The sequence below is a fragment of the Equus quagga genome, chromosome 12 (genome assembly GCF_021613505.1).
Source record: "Equus quagga isolate Etosha38 chromosome 12, UCLA_HA_Equagga_1.0, whole genome shotgun sequence".
Lineage (NCBI taxonomy): Eukaryota > Metazoa > Chordata > Mammalia > Perissodactyla > Equidae > Equus > Equus quagga.
In genome coordinates this window covers 27,340,753-27,359,562 of record NC_060278.1, presented here as the reverse complement: position 1 = coordinate 27,359,562, position 18,810 = coordinate 27,340,753, and the positions used below count along the sequence as shown (strand labels likewise).

The 18,810-nt window shown below is 38.3% G+C and overlaps 1 protein-coding gene across 1 annotated transcript; it reads right to left on the bottom strand.

Moving 5' to 3' along the window:
• Positions 1 to 2,424: 2,424 nt before the first annotated feature.
• LOC124248139 (aldo-keto reductase family 1 member C23-like protein) lies at positions 2,425 to 16,854 on the bottom strand. The gene is given in 10 exon segments (XM_046677995.1): positions 2,425 to 2,467; positions 4,148 to 4,230; positions 6,846 to 7,011; positions 8,380 to 8,489; positions 11,253 to 11,314; positions 11,317 to 11,374; positions 11,823 to 11,900; positions 13,174 to 13,290; positions 14,664 to 14,831; positions 16,837 to 16,854. Coding segments are annotated over 10 exon segments (903 nt in total).
• Positions 16,855 to 18,810: the final 1,956 nt, after the last annotated feature.

The window sequence follows — 18,810 nt, the reverse complement described above, 5'->3', positions numbered from 1 at the left end:
CTCTAGTGCTAGAGAGAGGGGGGTATTTGTGGAGGCCTCCTTCCGGTATGTTTTGGGGCAAATAAAAGTCTCCTGTAATTTTTTAGAGTGTACAGGGGGAGGGCACTTCGCTAGGGAGCCATATAGGCTAGACAGGGCAGTAATGTTGATGGGCACCTTTGTTCTAAGAGTGTTATGCAATCACTGCACTTGAACCCAAAGAAGGTAATAGTAATGAGCTTTCTGGGTTGTAGTTGTATATCAAATTAATATGTTTTTAAACTGGATAAAATTTGATAAACATGGAGTTAATGTTCAGGGTAATTTGATCAGTCAGTTGTTTCTTTGAGTTACTACCCATGCATGCATTGTCCAATGCTTTTTGAAAATTTATGAGAATTGGAATTACTAAATGTGTTTGTCATATTAATATTGTCCTTACAGGAAACATTTAGTGGCTTAAGAATATTTTGAGTTCTGTATTTGTAAGTGTGCCTTCCTTTGTCTCTGAAATGTTTAAAATGATCAAGTGTATCAAATTAATACTTTTTTGAATCTGATAAAATTTGAAAAACATGGTGTTAATGTTCAGGGTAATTTGATCAGTCAGTCGTTTCTTTGAATTCCTGCCCAACTACACCCCAGAGAGCTCATTACTATCTGGGCACATGAGTCACTCTAGTCCTGACTCTCAGTTCTAGCCCTTTGGTAAAATCCCATGGAAAGTTTCTTTTTATGTTCAAGAGAGAAGTAGTAAAGAGACATTTTCCAAAGTTTCTCAAGCAGAGACATGCTCAACTGCCTCCTCTTAAACCTTCTGTATGTCTGAATCCTAATCATCCTTCCAGGTTGGTCCCCCTCACACCTCCTGGGCCAGCCTTGACACAAAGATCCCCATTCTGGGATTTCCTGGTCTCTGATGGAAGGGATCGTTCGCATTGATGGGCATCCTTTCAGTATGCTCCTCACCTTGCAGGCATGTGCAGTGTGTCCTCTTGCTCCTTGAAGGGCTAAAGGAACACTGACTGACAAATATCTGCTAACTACTGCTCCCTAGCGGCAGAACACTCTACCCATCTTGCTCTAGAAATATCTATGTAAAATTTCTATTATCATACCCCATCTTTCCCCTCACCCCACTAGGCACATCAGGTTTTGGTTCTAATGAGTCAGAAGAAAAGAAAATACATAAAACAGAGAATAGAGTAGGTAAGAGTCTTTAGGGAAAAAGTCTTTAATTTTTACAGCAAGTGATAAAAATGGAGCGCCTTTCCTTCATCTGTCTTTCTTTCACAAGCATGACATTACAATAATTTTAATAATAGTAATAATTAAATTGTTCAAATGGTGTTCCCTGCCCAGAACTTAATACACAAAACGTGCAAAGGCAAATCTTTGAAAATGTTTCTCTCCCTATCTACTTCTGTGAAGAAAACAAGATAACCTTTCCATTTTTATTTCAAATCCTCAGTAGAAGAAAAGACTGATTCGGGCTTGTTTTGAACAGGACATGTCCAGCCACTTGTTTGGCACTATTAAATACTTTAAGTGATACGAGTTACTAAATGCAATTTCACTTCCATTCTTAAAATTTATTAATTATTTACTAACTGCCCACTATACACAACATGTCCAGTTAGATTCAGAAATGAAAAAAATGTCGCATAAAAACTGGATCCTATCTCCAAGTAGCTTACTGTACAGCAGGGAGATCTCTATTCAGTAAAAACACAAAACATAAAGTGATAGAAAAATGAGATAAGTAGCACAGAGATATTTTCCAAAGTTTCTGAAAAAGATGCGTGCTCAACTCTCTCCTCATAAACTATCTCTATGTCTGAGTCCTAATCATCCTTCCATGTTGGTTCCCCTTCCACCTCCTGCACCAGCCCTGCCACAGGGGTTCCACATTCTTGGATTTCCTGGATCTCTCATGGAAGGGAGTATGTGCATTGCTGGTCATCTTTTTAATATGTTCCTCACCTCGTAGTCATATCCAGTGTGTCCTCTACATCCTTGAAAGGATAAAGGAACACTGACTGATAAACACCTGCTAAATACTACTCCCTTAGAGGATGAAACTCTACCTATCCTGCTCCAGAAGTCTTTATAAATTTGCCGTTATCATATCCCATCTCCACCCACCCTAAATTCTAGGCAAATCAGATTTTTGGCTTTCATGAGTCAAAAGGAAAGAAGGTATACAAAACAGAGACTGGAGTAGGTAAGAGTCTTTAGGGAAAACATCTTCAATTTTCACAGAAAGTGACAAAAATTGAGTGTCTTTCCTTCATGAAATTTAGACTTAACTCTAGCTGAGTATGAGCTGCCAAACGGATGGATGGAACCCATGCTGATGTGTGTGGTCACCAACATCTGAGATACTTCCTGCCTTAATATCCACATGCATGGCTTCTGGTACAAGTCAGGACAAAGGCCTCTATGTTAATATTCATCAGAAAATGGGTACTCAGGATGGTCAGCAGCACTGAAACAATAAAGCAAAATGTATATATGGGTTCGATGACACTGTTGTTAGGTGATAGAGACGTGATTTCTACAGCGCTGTCATTAGAATGAATATAAACATTTTATCTCCTGTCCGGTTTTGAAGGATGCCTTTATTTCTTTCACAAACAAGACTTCATAACAATTTTTTAAATGATAATTAAATTATTCAAATCATATTCCCTGTTCAGAACTTAACACACAGAACACGCAGTGTCAAATATTCAAATTTGTTCCCCTCCCTAGCTACCTTCATGAATTCAGCAACAAGATAGCTTGTCCATTCTTATTTCAAATCCTTGGTGGAAGAAGAAACTGATTCTGGCTTATTTTTAACAGGACAAGTCCAGCCACATGCTTGGCACTAATAAATACTTAGGGTGATACATGTTACTGAATGCAATTTCACTTCCAGCTTTTGAATTTATTAATTATTTAATAGCTGCCCACAACCTGCAACATATTGAGTGAGATTCAGACATGGAAAGAACATCATGTAAACATTGGGTCTCATCTCCAAGGACCTTACTCTACAGTAAGGAGATCTCAATTCAATTATGACCCCAAATAGAAAGAGAGAGAAAAATGATTGCTTATTATTAAATTGCTTATTATTAAATATTTATTGGAAGAATGACTGATTGAATACCACTCTGTCTTTCTCTCTGCATTCCCCATCTTATTCTTCATTTGTCTCTATACCAGTAAATATATTATCAGGAATAATAATACATCTAGCAACTTTAGAGTACTCACAGCTTTCCATTATGCTGCTTCTTTAACATACAATATCACATTTATTATTCTTATGAATTAAAATTCTCACAGACAAAAAGAAAATGCATTCTTCCCTTTCCATCATTTAAAAGGAAGGTCTTTTCTCAAAATTCCATAACCTTAGAGCACGAAACAATAGTCAAGATCTTTTGAAAGCTGCAAATTTTGTCCAGCAATGGTGCTTTTGCCTCCAAACTCTTCCTTTGGTTTAAATCTCTCTTCTTGAGACGTTTTCCTCTGCATTGAGATCACCATATTTCAGAAAATCTAAACCAAGAATTCCTGTGGACAGCCTTTCTGGAGGGAAATGCAGTATTTGGGTCCTTGACAAACATGCAATGAAAACGAAGGGAGAGATTTGGAAACTTATGAAGGACATAAATTTGGCAGGATCTCATGGAAATTCCATATGGGGGTGATGGGCATGTCTGGGGTTGACCACAAGCTTGATGGAGAAACTTTTAATCTGATAAAGAATTGGGAAATTGGGAGAAGAAGATGATAAACACAGTTTGAGAAATTTTGATTTACGCTATACTGCTGATATCCACAGTGTATGTCTACTAGATTATTGTAGAAATGGGAGCCATACATGGAAGACCTAGATTCAGTAAGGATATCAAGCTTCTTGGAAAGTTCCATGGAATGATGGGTGCAGGATGCATGTGTGTAAGTCCAAGCTGACCCGGGTCCACTCACCCTGTTGTTGTGTCAGTAAACAAAGCTCTGGAGTGAGACAGGCCTGAAATTCCACAAATCTCCTGTCTCATCTCTGACTCAAACTGGCCTCTATCTTCTTGGTATTGAGGCAAATTTTAACAATCATCATACACTCACTATCAGGAAATAAATTGAGGCAAACATATTTACAAAAGTCACTTACACGCGTAAAGGAAGATATCGAAGATTTCGGTTTAGGCCATCTAGGACTTTCATGTCCTCTGAAGTCAACTGGAATTCAAAAACCTATCACAGAACTAGAAAGATTTTTATGGCTTTTAGGTAGCATAATTGCAAATCTGGAAAATCCCAGCAAATCAGACTGAATGTTATAAAGGCAATACTCAAAATGTCTTATAAGTTTCCAAAAGTTTTTAAAGAAATCAAGCAAAATACTCAAGTTTCAATAAAAATCAGATAAAAATTCAATAGAAATCCATCCCTAGATATACTATGTTGCAACCACAAGACTACAGAAACAAAGGAGATCTTTAAAAGAGCTGGAAGAATAAAGCTGACATTATTCAAAGAGATAGGGTCATGTCCTTAGAATATCCAGAAGAATCTAGAGATACATTTGAAAATTACATAGTATAATTTAGTAATTTGGTTGAATCTAGATGGATTTCTATATCCTATCAGTGAGCAGTTAGAATGTCAAAAAAATTTTAAGATAATATAAACCAATGATTGTCCAAATACTAAAGACGTCATGTTAAAAGGGCACAGTAACTGTCTTGAAGAAGATATCACTGACAAAATGTGGGACACTTTAAGCATCAGAAAGAATGTCAGTAATGGCTAACATGTCAAACCAAATAAATGCATAGAAATATTCCAAGATAGTGATAGGTGGAGTAGATGAATAAATTGATAGATATGTAGATAGATAGATAGATAGATAGATACATAGGTAGCAGGCAAAATGTCATCAATTTCATAATTAATGAATCTAAGTAAGGCATTTATTGCATTATTCTTTCAACTTTTCTGTACATTTGAAAATCTTCAAAATAAAACGTGAAAAAGTAAGCAAAAGGATGTCAAACTTACTAGTTGTCTGTGAATAAATCTAACAAAAGCATTATGAAAATGTGTTTGTGGAGAAAGTTACCAAATTTATTAAAAATACATAAAAAGTACCTAAGTAATAAAAAATTCATATCATGATCATGGATTGGAAATGTTAATATTGGAAAGAAGACAATCTTCTCCAAATTGATCTACAGTTTCAATGCAATATGAAACAAAACTTCCATTCATTTTTGTGAAAGTTCATAAGTGATACTATATTTTACATAAGGGAACACCTAGTCAAGAATAACCAAGATACTCTTAAAGAAGAAAAAGAATAAAGAAAAAATTTTACCATTATGAAAAGTAAGATTTATTTTCCACTATAGTTAGCCAGTTCAGAAAAGTAAGTAGTTGAATAGAAGAGAGAGGACAGAAATGCATGTAGGGACATTATATATGACACAGATGACATTGAAAATCTGTGGTAACATATGGACCTTTGGATTTTCATTTAAACATCAGTATACTTGGATCCATTTTAACATCATATTAAAAAATCAAGTCCAGGTATATTGAACACAAATTTGAGTGAGAAAACAAAAACGCTTTTGCAAGATCCTCTACCCTTTGAATCTGGCCTAGATTGTAACTGGCATTATAAAAGAAAATTTGCCAGAAGCAGTGGTGAGTTTGTTCTGAGCCCAGACATTAATAGACACTGCAAGTATCCACTCACTGGTCTGAGATCATGCCACTAGGATAAGGTAAAGAACAGGCTAGTTGGCTATAGTCTAGCCAAAATACATAAAAAACCATATGGAAAAGAATAAACAGCACTGAAAACAACAAAATCATCCTCCTAAAGCAGAACTGCCAGGTTGCTCTGCATTTAACTGCAAATATATGAGACAGCCCAGCCAAGAAGAGAACTGCTTTGAGAAGGAACCATGAGCTGAATACATGACTTTGGTAGGAAATTTCTAAATTAGCTTCCATTAGTTATGCGACTATAGCTAGTGGTAAAATAATGGTCACCTACACATAAGAAAAATACAGAAAACTTAAAAACACTGAGAAATAAATGACCAGGCAATTACCAAAAGGGAAAGTCAAGGAGAATAAATATGTGAAAGTGAAACTGTATTAGTATTCAAGGAAATGCAAACTAAAACCACAATGACTTGGAGACTGAAGATCACTGCTACAGTCTAACTGTGTGCCCCCAAAATCATCTGCTGGAAACCTAACCCCCACTGTGATGGTTTTAGAAAGTGGGGTCACTGAGTGATGATTAGGTCATGACAGTGGAGCCCTCTTGAATGAGATTCATGCCCTCATGAAAGAGACCTGAAAGAGCTCCCTTGTCCCTCCTACCAAGTTAAGGTACAACGTTAATTCTGCAACCCAGAAAAGTGCCGTCATCCAACGATGCTGGTATCCTGCTCTCAGACTTCCAGACTCTAGAAATGTGAGAAATAAATTTCTGTTCTTCATAAGACACTCAGTCTGTAATACTTTGTTATAGCAGCCAAAACGGACTAAGAAAATCACATAAACTAAGTCTCTCATTTTAAAATGAAGAAAAGGAGATTTACTTGCACAGGGCTCTGGAATACATTGCAGATTTAATGAGGGAGCTAAAATCTCTGTGTCCAACCTTAATTCCATCCAGTCATTACTCCTGTTGCCAAAATAGGAGAAACTGGTGGGGATACCCATAAGGCACATACGCGTGGGAAATAAGAGGTACCTCATCTGGACCCAAAGAGGTCTTGAGAGCCTTACAAAGTACAAATGTGAAGGATCTTACTTAAGAGGCTCATGCCCACAGCCTCACTCATCACCTGAATGTTCTCTTTGATCCGCTTCTCATTGTAACTCTTGGCCAGGACCACCACCCCACGCTGTAGCTGGTAGCGAAGGGCAATCAGTGCTGGAGTTCGCTCATACTTTTTTGCCATGGCACAAAGAACTGGATCCTCCAACAGAACTGGGAAGCTCTTGTCTACCCTGGAAGGAAATGTAGAAATGCTGAGGACCTGAGACTGAGTGTTCAGTTTTTTAGAAGCCTCCCCAAATAGACCAAGGTGGTCCACTTTACACCACTGATTCACAAAGGTGGTCCCTGGACGAGCAGCATGAGTATCATCTGGGATCTTGCTGGGCTGGCAAATTCCATGGCTTCATCCAAGACCACCTGATTCAGAAACTCAGGTGTGGCACCTACCAGTCTGTGCTTACGAAGCCCTCTAGTCATTTTGATGCATGCTTGTGTTCAGACCAAGGTTTCCAAACTCATGGATTTTTTCTCTACTTGTCAGTGGCTGTTTTCCTTCTCTGCTCATATCCCACAAAGTATGAATGAGAGTATGAAAGGAGAAAGGGAAATAAAAAGAATGCTATAGTTTTTATTTTAACTTTTCTAAGATATTGATAAAAATTGAGTCATGACAAAATGAGAACTATTCATTTTCTCATTACTTACAGTGTGCAATATTCCTATAGAAGTTTACAAAAATGATTCAGATTGTGGTTTTTTTCTCACATGATGAACCTGGGAGTTATATATTATTATCCTGATTTGAGACATAAAGTAAGTAAGGCTTCATGAATGTGTCACTGGAAATATGGTAATTAGTTAATAAATATCTAAATCATGACTTAAGCTTATGTCTTTTTTTCAATTTTTGGATTACATATAGATTTTAATGCCAACATTTGTTATTGATAAATCTATAACGGGACAATTATATTGTAAAAGCATTGGCTGGGTGATAGGATTATAAAGGAGAAGGATCTTTTCCTTCCCTCTCTCTTTCTCCAAGCTGGTTGAGAGTTAATCCCAGAAACTGAGCATGGTATGATTAAAAACATTTCATCAAGAGGTCCCCTTTGTGGCGTAGTGGTTAAGTTTACGTGTTCTGCTTTGGTGGCCTGGGTTTGCCAGTTCAGATCCTGGGCACAAACCTAGATCCTGTTTATCAAGCCATGCTGTGGCAGGTGTCCCACATATAAAATAGAGGAAGATGGGCATAGATGTTAGCTAAGGAACAAGCTTGTTTAGTAAAAAGAAGACGATTAGCGGTGGATGTTAGCTCAGGGCTAATCTTCCCCAAAAAATAAAATCATCAAAAGTGGTGTTTTAAGGGAAGGCTCCAAGGCCCAGTGGGTAAGTTCACATACTCCGCTTCAGCAGCCTGGGGTTTGCCTGTTCAGATCCTGGGCGCTGATCTACACAGCACTCATCATGCCATGCTGTTGTAGTATCCCACATATAAGAACTAGAACGCCTTACAACTAGTATATACATCTATGTGCTTGGGCTTCAAAAGGAAAAAGAATTGGTGTTGTAGGTAAATGCTTTGTTGTCTTCATTACCATCCTTCTGTGCGCTGGCTTCCCAAAGCACTATAGGCAACTAGGACAATATCTTTTGACTTGCAGAAATTCAACACTTTGCTCTGGTTGAGATAAGGATGACATTCCACCTGTAGAATGGCAAGAGAGAAGTGTCAGACTATATGAAATGGCAATATTAATATGAAAGAGATAGGTTAAAAAGATAAAAAGATAAATGAAATACAATTTAATTAAATTTAAACTGGAAAAAGCAACATCGTGTAATGATTTTTACAAAATAAATATTATATCTCTCTTCCTTGAAGGAATAAAAAAATGAAAACGATGTTCCTGAGAACAAATAAGTCTAGACCAGATGTTGGTTACTCAGTACCATTGTACACTACAAGAAGACATGGCTAATTTCTCATCTGGGACGGGAGAAATACTGTTTGAGCTTTGGACATCAAATTGTGCCGGAAAGCAAGAAATAAGTCAAAGGGCCATGAAGGAATGTCTAAAGGACAAAAGAATCAGTTTGATGGGGATCCCACTGGTGACGTTCAGTAGATTAGAACATCAAAAGGAATAATGACTAAAAGCAACCATAAAACAAAGAGTAAATAAAAATACATGAGACCATAGTGGTGAGAGAGAGAGAGTGAACAAAAATAATTCATCCCAATGATGGTGATTATTACAGTACCTGCATTCTGAGAACATTGGTTATTAAAGGGAAGGAATTAAGCTTTTACCCAGCCTTATAAGAATAATTGTATTTTAAACCTGACTTGCTGAAGAAATGTTCATTTTACAATAAAAGTTCAGGAAAGAAAACTAAAGATAGTGTTTAAAATTGAAAATGATGTATATATCCCAATTAAATAATTAATCCAGGGTGAAATCACTGATAGCTACTCAAAAATTACATGAAAATTTATGGGCAGTGTGCCTTGCCCTGATGACAATTATCACCAAACAGATTGCTATATAATTTGAAAGGGGATAATACACATTTACAAAGAAGAGACCTGGCTATCACTAGCTTGATCAAGAAAATAAAATTGGCATATCCCATAGCGGGACAAATTGTTATGACAAGCTTCCTACTTCAGTGTGATTTGAAGGACACAGAATGCAAAGAACATTTTGTTGCCAATAATGTTAATCCTTAATGTGATAAGGCATTCAGATCTAACTTCTGACTTACAGAATCTATGAATAGAGAAACAAGTTAATAAGCATCACAAGAGAATCACCAGTAAATCCAGAATATTTGACATAAACCTATCTGGAGGTCACGGTAAAAAAAAAAAGTGTTGAGTGACCCTCTAGGCTAAGAGTGCTTAAGAAACATGAATCAAAATAATATGTGACCCACAATCAGCCTATGATTGGAGAAGAAGATCTATAAAACACATTGGAAAAACCATAGAAAAGTTTGAATATGGAAAGGATAGTAGACCATAAGCTTTCCGAGGTCTGTGGGGGTGAATAGTCATTTCTACAGCTTACTTTATAGAGAGTCAGAAAAATATTACATGTATGCATGTAGATAGATCCACATATATATAGATACATTTGGCAATGTGGCAAAATGCGAAAAATTTCAGATATAGGAATGAAAATATGGATGTTCTCTATCATACTCAACATCTCTGAATGTCTCAAAATTTTCATAATAAAAGTTGGGAGCAAACTAATGCTAGCGTAGCATGAATTTTTTTAACATGTATAATTTAAAATCAATAGTACTATATCACTATATGACAAATTTTTGCCTTTCATAAGCCACATTTTCCAATCAAAGACTATTACTCCTTGACTCAAAGTCACGCATTGAGGACATGATGGTCGATGAAGTAAGACATTCACATAGAGACAAGGACAGCATGATACCAGTTATATGAGGAATCCAAAATAGTCAAACTCATCGAATCAGTGAGCGGAACGCTGATTGCCAGGAACTAGGAGGAGGGAGAAATCAGGAGTTCCTAATTGTGGCATGAAGTTCCTATTGTGCAAGATGGATTAGTTCTAGAGGTCTGCTTTATAACATTGTCCCCATAGTTAACAATATTACATTGTAGGCTACACTAAAAAAATTGTCAACAGGCTAGATCTTGCGTGAAGAGTTCTTAGGAAGAAAAAATGAAAATAAAATTAGAAAAAATAAAAGCACCAAGAGAGACTCAGCATAATGTGTCTAAACAGTTAATGTAAGGGTAGAAATCGGTGAGGAGAAGTAAAATAAGATTGAGCAAATCACAAGGTCTGCTCTATGCTCCTGCTAAATGCTCCTAAATGTGGATTTCATCCACCATGAGTATCAACAGAAACCATTTACTTCATCAAGCTAGCCTAGATGACTTTCAGAGTCTCCAGTTACTTTGTATCATATTTATGCTTCCTACTCAAAGACCTCTGAAAGCAGACATCCCAAGACAAAGGATTCAGGCATCCAAACCCCTAACGTCTAACTCATCTCATGTTCACTCTTTCCTTGTTTATTGTGCCTTCCACGTTTTCATGGCCTTCCTTTTTGCAGACAATTCCCTACAAATCACTGTCACCCATCCCATCTGTGACCATCCTTTACAGCTCAGGGCAATGTCACCTTCCTTTGAAGGTCCTGGTAGCTATTTTAGCCCTCTGTCCCCTCCTCTAACCTTCCCTAAATTCTTACACATAATTAAGAAATAAAATATCACCACTTTTTTCATTAAGATATTATAAAGCACAGGTACAATTATGGGTTATGTTCACACCCTTCTAGACAGAAGTTATGCTTTCTAGGAACTTCTATTCCATAAAGGTAGGATGAATAGGAGGGGAGGGCAAATAGACATCCGAAAGTACTGCAAGAAGAAGGAAGTTAAGCATAGAAAGGAGAGGAAGCCAAGGGTGCTCACTTGGTTGCAGACAGGCTTGTACTTGAGTCTTGGCTTGTTCAGAATCATCTCCAGCTGCGGCGGTTAAAGTTGGGCACACCGATGGACTTGGCCAATCCTGCATCCTTACATTTCTCCATGGCCTGGGGAGGAAAGGGTGGTGAAGAATCATTTGTTCAATTGGCTATAGATCAAGAATAAATGTAAGAGAAATCTGATGAAAAGAAAAACTGTCACAAATGACATGAAGCCAACCAGCATGATAACCGTGAAGAAAAACGTAGTAAATTAAACAGGAGAAGTTAGTGATGCCAAGAATAATTATTGTCTTCTCCTTAGAAAATATGAGAGAGTATTACACATCGAAGGAAACAGATGCCTAGCCTCATTGCCGCAAGTTCTTCTCCACTCTTTCTCTCTATAAACATTGCAGTAATGAATTCCTCCACGTCAATACAGCATACCAGGTCTTTTAAAGTCCATGAATTGCTGATTCGGAAGGTGCATAGCCCATTCTAAACAGTGGAAGAAATGAGCCAGATTGCCCCTCTCGTGGCTTCCTTCTCTGTGGCCTCTCTTCCAAGCACTCACCTCCCATGTGGCCCAGAGATCCACTGTGTCAAATATTACTTTTCCATGTTCATCTTTTGGAAGAAACTCCTCCCCTGGCTGGAATAGAAGCAGTCATTTCAGTGATGTCACAAAACAATTTCTCCACACTTAGCCTGTCTGCAAGGTTCATCTAAGGCTAGGACACTAAGGCTCCATAAGGTAGGTGGTACAGCATTCTAGACAGTAATATTTGCAATCTGATTTGCATATGGAGCTTTAAGGAATGTCTTTAGGAGACAGGCTCCCACTAATCTCTTATACAGTCATATATTTTAATAAAAACCATTTTTTTAGGTCTTACCTGGGACTCACAGTGACTTATGTTACATTTCTCTGCCCCTTATATTTTCCTCGTGAAAAAGGCTTCCCTTACACTGGGAATGACAGTAAGTGATATTGTTTTATTTCCATAATAACGATTGTAATCTTGACCCAGGCTAGACAATCAGAGTTCCTTATCCCTCCAAACATTCAATGGACCAATGGCAGGCACATGAACCAAACAAGGGGTCAATTGAGGTTCTCTTCAAGATTAATCTGAATGCCAAAATATCCAGAGATACTCTCAAGTGTTAATGACCATAAGCCTTGAAGAGCACTAGGGCCATATTTGCCACCAACAGAAAATGTTGTGACAAAAATGAAGCAAACCAAAAGTAATGCAAAGAAAAGGAGACTTTCCTGAAGACTATTCCAAGTCCTTAAAGTTATCCAACTTGGACTTCCTAATTACATAATCCAATAAACTCTTTTGCATAGGATAGCTTGAGTAGCTTAAAATCAAGAATTCTACATAGCACAGTCCTTAATGGATAAGTACAATCCACAGAATTCCGTTGTGAAGGTACTCAACACTGCAGGCAAGGGCTCATAAGTCCCTATGAAGCCTGCTGGTATTAGACCCACCCAGAGAGAGCACCACCAGATCAGCTTTCAAGCTGAAATGGTGCGAGAGGAGAGCAACTCATTATGCACAGGTGTAAGGCAGTTCATTGCTCACCACAGCTGCATAAAACTGTCTGTACAACATCACAAGAGATTCAGGAGTCATAAGCAGGACTGTGCATTGAATACATTATTCTTATTTTCTAAATTTTTTGAGGCAGAGAATTTGAGATTGATGAAGTCTTTTGTATTGGAGGCATGGAAAGGAAATTAAGGATTCAAATAAAGTCAGTAAAATATAATTAGAAATTACTATTTTGAGATTCTTTTCTAGTGTAATAATCCCTACATCCTTCTCAGGAAAATTTTAACCCAACCATTCAAACAAGTTGATTGACATTCTGACACAAGAAGCAAAATAGGTGTGACCACACAAATTGCCAGCCTTCACAGCTGTTGGAAAGTGAATGAGATAGAGATCAACGTAGTCCAGTTGAAGTCTTTTCAGAGACTTTTCCAAGGCTGATTGGACCAACTCTGGTCGAAGAAAAGTGACCCAAAGCTGCAAAGGATAAACAATTAAAGTTGTGTTGCATTAACACTTTAGTCAGTTTTGTTTTTCTTGTTTCACCTAATAATTAGACATTTTTCAACTGGTTGGAAACTGATGACCACAAAGGAAAAATACTTTTTTCCTTCTTGTGTTCCCTTTTGATCTGACTTACCCATAGAAACTCTATCATTTGTTTGAATTTATCATCGGTACATCTACTAACAGAGGAAGGAAATGACTCAACAGATAAAATCTATTATCAAACAATAACAAGGCTCTTTATCTGAATTCTATTTGATACAGTTTACAAAGCATTTCACAAATATAGACTAATTCTATGGAACTTTCAATCATATGGGGAAGATTTAGTATCCTTTTTTTTTTAGATAATTGTAGGGAAAAAGTGCGTTGAACATACCAGTATGTGCAGGACACACAATTCAACTCACTTTAGCTATATCTTATTTAATACACAAAGTACCTCACGTATTTTTCTTTCTTAAGGATCGAGGTGAGAATTGAGATGTAGAATGCTAAGAAATTGTGGTAAGTCACCCAGATGATAAAGAAAGATATCATCTGCTCAAAGTTCTGCCTGGGGGCTGGCCCTGTGGTGGAGTGGTTAAGTTCTGGTGCTCTGCTTCTGCGGCCAGGGGTTCAAAAGTTCAGATCCCAGGCACAGACATGGCACTGCTCATCATATCATGCTGAGGCAGCATCCCCCATAGCACAACCAGATGTACTCACAAGTAGAATATACAACTATGTATTGGGGGGCTTTGGGAAGAAGAAAAAAAAAAAAGATTGGCAACAGTTGTTAACTCAGGTGCAATTCTTTAAAAAAAAAAAACAAAGAAGAAAAATGAAACAAAGAGTTTGGAAAAAAAAAGTTCTGTCTGATCAATAGTCCATGATAAGTCACACTGCTATGATCTGAGGATCACAAAAGTAAACTGACGTTACTTTAATTTTATAAAATTTGAACAAAGAAATGATGATAACGCCTTCATCTTTTTTTTCCTGCTTTTTTACTCCCCAGATCCCCCCAGTATATAGTTGTATATTTTAGCTGTGGGTCCCTGTAGTTGTGGCACGTAGGACGCCGCCTCACCGTGGCCTGATGAGCGGTGCCATGTCCACACCCAGGATCCAAACCGGCGAAACCCTGGGCGGCCAAAGCAGAGCGGGCGAACTTAACCACTTAGCCACGGGCCGGCCACCGTCATCTTTTTTTGATACTTGATTTAATACGTAAATATATGTGAAGAAAGTTGTACCAATAAGCACAATTCACCACATAACTACTGTTCCTACCTTACATTTGTCACCTCCACACAATTACGTTCACACTTGTGCACACACACACACCACATACACAGCACCTTTGAAGTGTAGAATATGTCTTCTCTCTTCACAGTGCCATCTTCAGTTTTGCTTCGGATGGCCTGTCCGACCTCTTTTTCATTATTGTACACATAAGCACTATCAATGTGGCGGAACCCAGCATCTATAGCTAATTTGGTGACCTCCACAGCTTTGCTTTTAGGAACCTATTGAGCGAGCAAGTAGTAGTTAGATATCCACAAGATTGAGAGATAGCTAAGGCAACTTTGACCTTTCCAAAAATCAACTTTTCCTCCTGTCTTAGGTTAGTTCTGCATATGTGGTCATGAACCTAGGGCAGTTTGCCTGAGTCTTTCCTGATAAGTCATAAAAATTGGGCATCACAGGTACCTCTTTAATCCTGGGCAATCACTAATTGATCACAAGCATTGGAGGTCCCCACTGCCATCTCCATGCTCAGTAATTTGCTAATATAACTCACAGGACTCAGCATATAGTTGTAGTTGTGGATATGATTTATACTGTGAGAGGTTGCTAAGCAAAATCAACAAAAGGAAAAGGTACATTGAATGAAATCTCAAGATACAGGGTGAAAGCTTCGAAGAGTCCTCTAACCGTGTAATTGCATAGGCACACTGTGTACAAATGAAATAAAATTGAATAAAAATTGTGTACAAATGAAAGAAGTACATATTTAAGGTGTACAAAATAATGTTTCATATATGTATATATTGTGAAATTATTACCACAATTAAGCCAATTAAAATAGCCATCACATCAGATAATTAACGTTTGTGTGTCTGTGGTGCGAACACTTAAGACCTCTCCTCTTAGCAATTCTCAAAAATATAATACATTTTTTTAACTATAGTCACCATGCTGTATATTAGTGCTCCAGATGTTGCTCATCATATAACTGACAGTTTGTACCCTTTGACCAACATTTCCTCATTTTTTTCAGGGACCCCCTCCCCCTGCCCCTAGTCATCAATCCTCTACTCTCTACTCCTACAAGTAGATTTTTATCTACTCTCATTTTTAGATTCCATATATTATTAGGATAAGGCAATCCTTGTCTTTCTGTGTCTGGTTTAATTTACTTAGCACAATGTCCTCCAGCTTCATCCCTGTGGCTGCAAGTAGCAGGATTGCCTTCTTTTTTAAGCCTGAATAATATTCCGTTTCTTTCTAAATAATTTTTGAAACTTTCTTTTTTAAATGATATTGCTAGGGACTCGATAATTTGTCTAACTGTCCACTGCTGGTCATGCTCTTCCCTTAGCTGGAAGGGTATTCAAAAGTTTATTGAAGCTTGAGATTCACTGGTATTCTTGACCCTTCCCTCTCCTTCAGCCAACCTTGTATTATAATGTAGACAAGTCCTGTTATCTGTCTCCATACATCTCCTTGAATATTTCCTGCTGTTTTAGAGATGAGAAAGTCAGACACAAAGTTTAAGTGCTAGCCCCTTGTCATACAAGTGAATAGTCTAAAGACACGATTTGTAGGGCTCCATTCCAGTGACTTGTCCAATTTGCTCCCTCTCCTTTCCAAGGTCAGACTCTATCTATTTGCTTCACATGAAAGTAATAACAAGCACCAAGAATTCTTGCCCTGGAATGCTGTGCCTTATTCTCTCAAATGATATTATATTTTCCGTTTGGGATAAATCCCCAAGCAATAGGAGAAGTCCAAAGGAAACTACAGGTAGAGTATTTATATACTAGCACACAGCAGGCTACCCCACAGCAGAACAGCAACTCTCTCCCGTAATTTGTCATTCACCTCATCTCCAGGACCTTCCAACACAAATTGCCGGGGTCCAGCCTCGGCAGAGTCCAGGTTCCCGCGGGAGAGACGGCGTCGGCGGAAGTGTAAGTGCTAGACGTGAGTCTCGACGCAGTTGCAAGCAAGTCCAATTTATTTCGGGGACAGGGTACACTTATATAGGAAAAAATCACACGAGGTGGTCTAACTCTTGTCGTCGTGGGAACAATAGATGAGGGGCAGTGCGTGACTAAAGGTAATAATCAAAGGTGGTTATCTACCTCAGGATTTTCCAGTCCTGTAGGAGCGGGAGAAGAAGAGGGCATCCCTGAGCTATAAATAAGCAATGCTTGTGTTCACCAGTGAATAACTGCTTGATTTTCTCCTCGCTCATTCTCTACAAGAGAACTATCAATGCACAGAGAACAGTAAATATTTACTCACCAGAGGATATATGGACATGGTTTAAAAAAATAAAGAAAATTATGTTGCCAGCAGTTCTCATCCCTAGGAATTGACATGTTTTGTCTAATGACTTCTCTCCAGAAAGAGTGGGATCAAGGGCTGTCCCATGGGAATAAAACCAGAGTACACCTGAACTTTACAGAGTCTTCAGGGTATGGCAAGGGGCCCGAGGGGCTGTGCAGGCCAAAGTGCAGATTACATTGTTTTGGAAAGTGAGGAGATGGTAGAGGCTGAAGGGTAGGAGGGATGGAAGGGATCCAGGGTAGAAAGAGGACATGAGGCACTATTGTTGTCCTAGGAGGAATTTTAGGGAAAAAAACAGAGAAGATTAAGCAGATATTCATGGAGTTTGAATTATGGTGTTTGATAAAATTCGTAACCCATGGAATCTGAACTACAATCCACTTCATTCACTATAGTGTCATGGAGTGGGTTCTGCCTGAAGAATAAAATGTGCATTGAATGTGGCCTCAAGAAGAGTGAAGGGAAAAGGTGAGGCTCTTTTGGGGATCACTGCCTCTATTGCATCATTTTTAATTTTAATAAAATCACCCAATTCTATCCTCAAACGCTTAGAGTCAACTGAGGCTCCTGTTCTCAGAGGATGACTCACCAGTGAAACACGTGGCCAGGCCCATAGTGCAGGGAGTGGTGGAGAGAAAATTGATAACTTCAATGACTGTTTCAGTTAGGACACAACGAGATCAAGAAAACCTCTCTCAAGTTGGTTTAAGCCCCATAGAAATGTGTTAGCCCCATAACAAGAAGTCCAGAAGAAGAACCAACTTGGCATTGGCCACAGGAGGTCCAGATCTTCTCCAGTATTCTCTTGGCTCTCCCTTCTTCTGTGTGCTGGCATCATACTTGTGCTGGGTGAAGACAGGGCAGCAATTTCAGACATCACATAACAACAGCACATATCCAGTCAAAGGAGAGGGGCCACCTGTGTTAGGAAGTGAGGGAAACTGTCTTAGAAGCCTGCAGCACTGTTCCTTTCATGTGTCACTGAACAGGATAGGGTCACAGTCCTCTTCCCAAGACGATCACATGTCAAGGGCAATGGAGTTAACAAGAGTGACCTAAACAAACCATTTGGAGTACAGTGGGTGTTTGGAAGGCAGACACCTTGAGCACTGAAATCATAGTGAGAATGTGGTGGTCTTTAGATTAGACAATTCAGATCTTGGCCACATTTAGAAACTATTGGTGAGTTTTTAAAACATAGGCTTTACTAGAGTTAAACCAACGAGAATCTCCAGTGAGTATGAGTCTCAACTTCAGATAAAGGGTCCATATAAGTAAAAGTAGAACAATTATCTTGGTTTTAGAGACATTTACCTTTTGTGATTGGTACGAGGACAGACTAAGAGGTGAAAAAGCCAGGAGGCTTCACCCAGCACCAATCAGTTTAAAGGAGAAGTGTAGAGAATGAATGGAGTTTGATTTAACTGAAATTTCTTACTTAAGCTGATTTGAATATGCAAACTTCTACGAGAGTTGAAAGGAGAAAAAGAAGGAGAAAGACTCATGATTACAATTCTTGATGAGTCACTAACTTGATCAATTGAAATGTAGTAGAAACCACAGAATAAGAGAACTGATCAGGGTGGAATGTGTTAGAGTTAAGATCAGAGATGAAGCAGTTCTAAGAAGTAAACGTGGGAGTAGTTACCTCACATAGTGTAGGTACAAGTAAAAACTCTTAGGAGTTGAGGACGTTGAAACTCTGAGAAGCTTGAGTTGTCTGCATGAACAAGGATGATGTCAACACATCCTGGGACGGAATTATAAACTAAAACCAAGAAGGGAGTGTACCGAGAAGTGGGTAAGATGGTAAAGTCAAAGTGATATCAGCCTTAAAAGGACAGTTTTTCATTCATGTGGCCTCCTTCTTGATATCTGAGATGAAAATCTACAGTTTTACTACTTAGCACCTGGTGATATAATTATTCC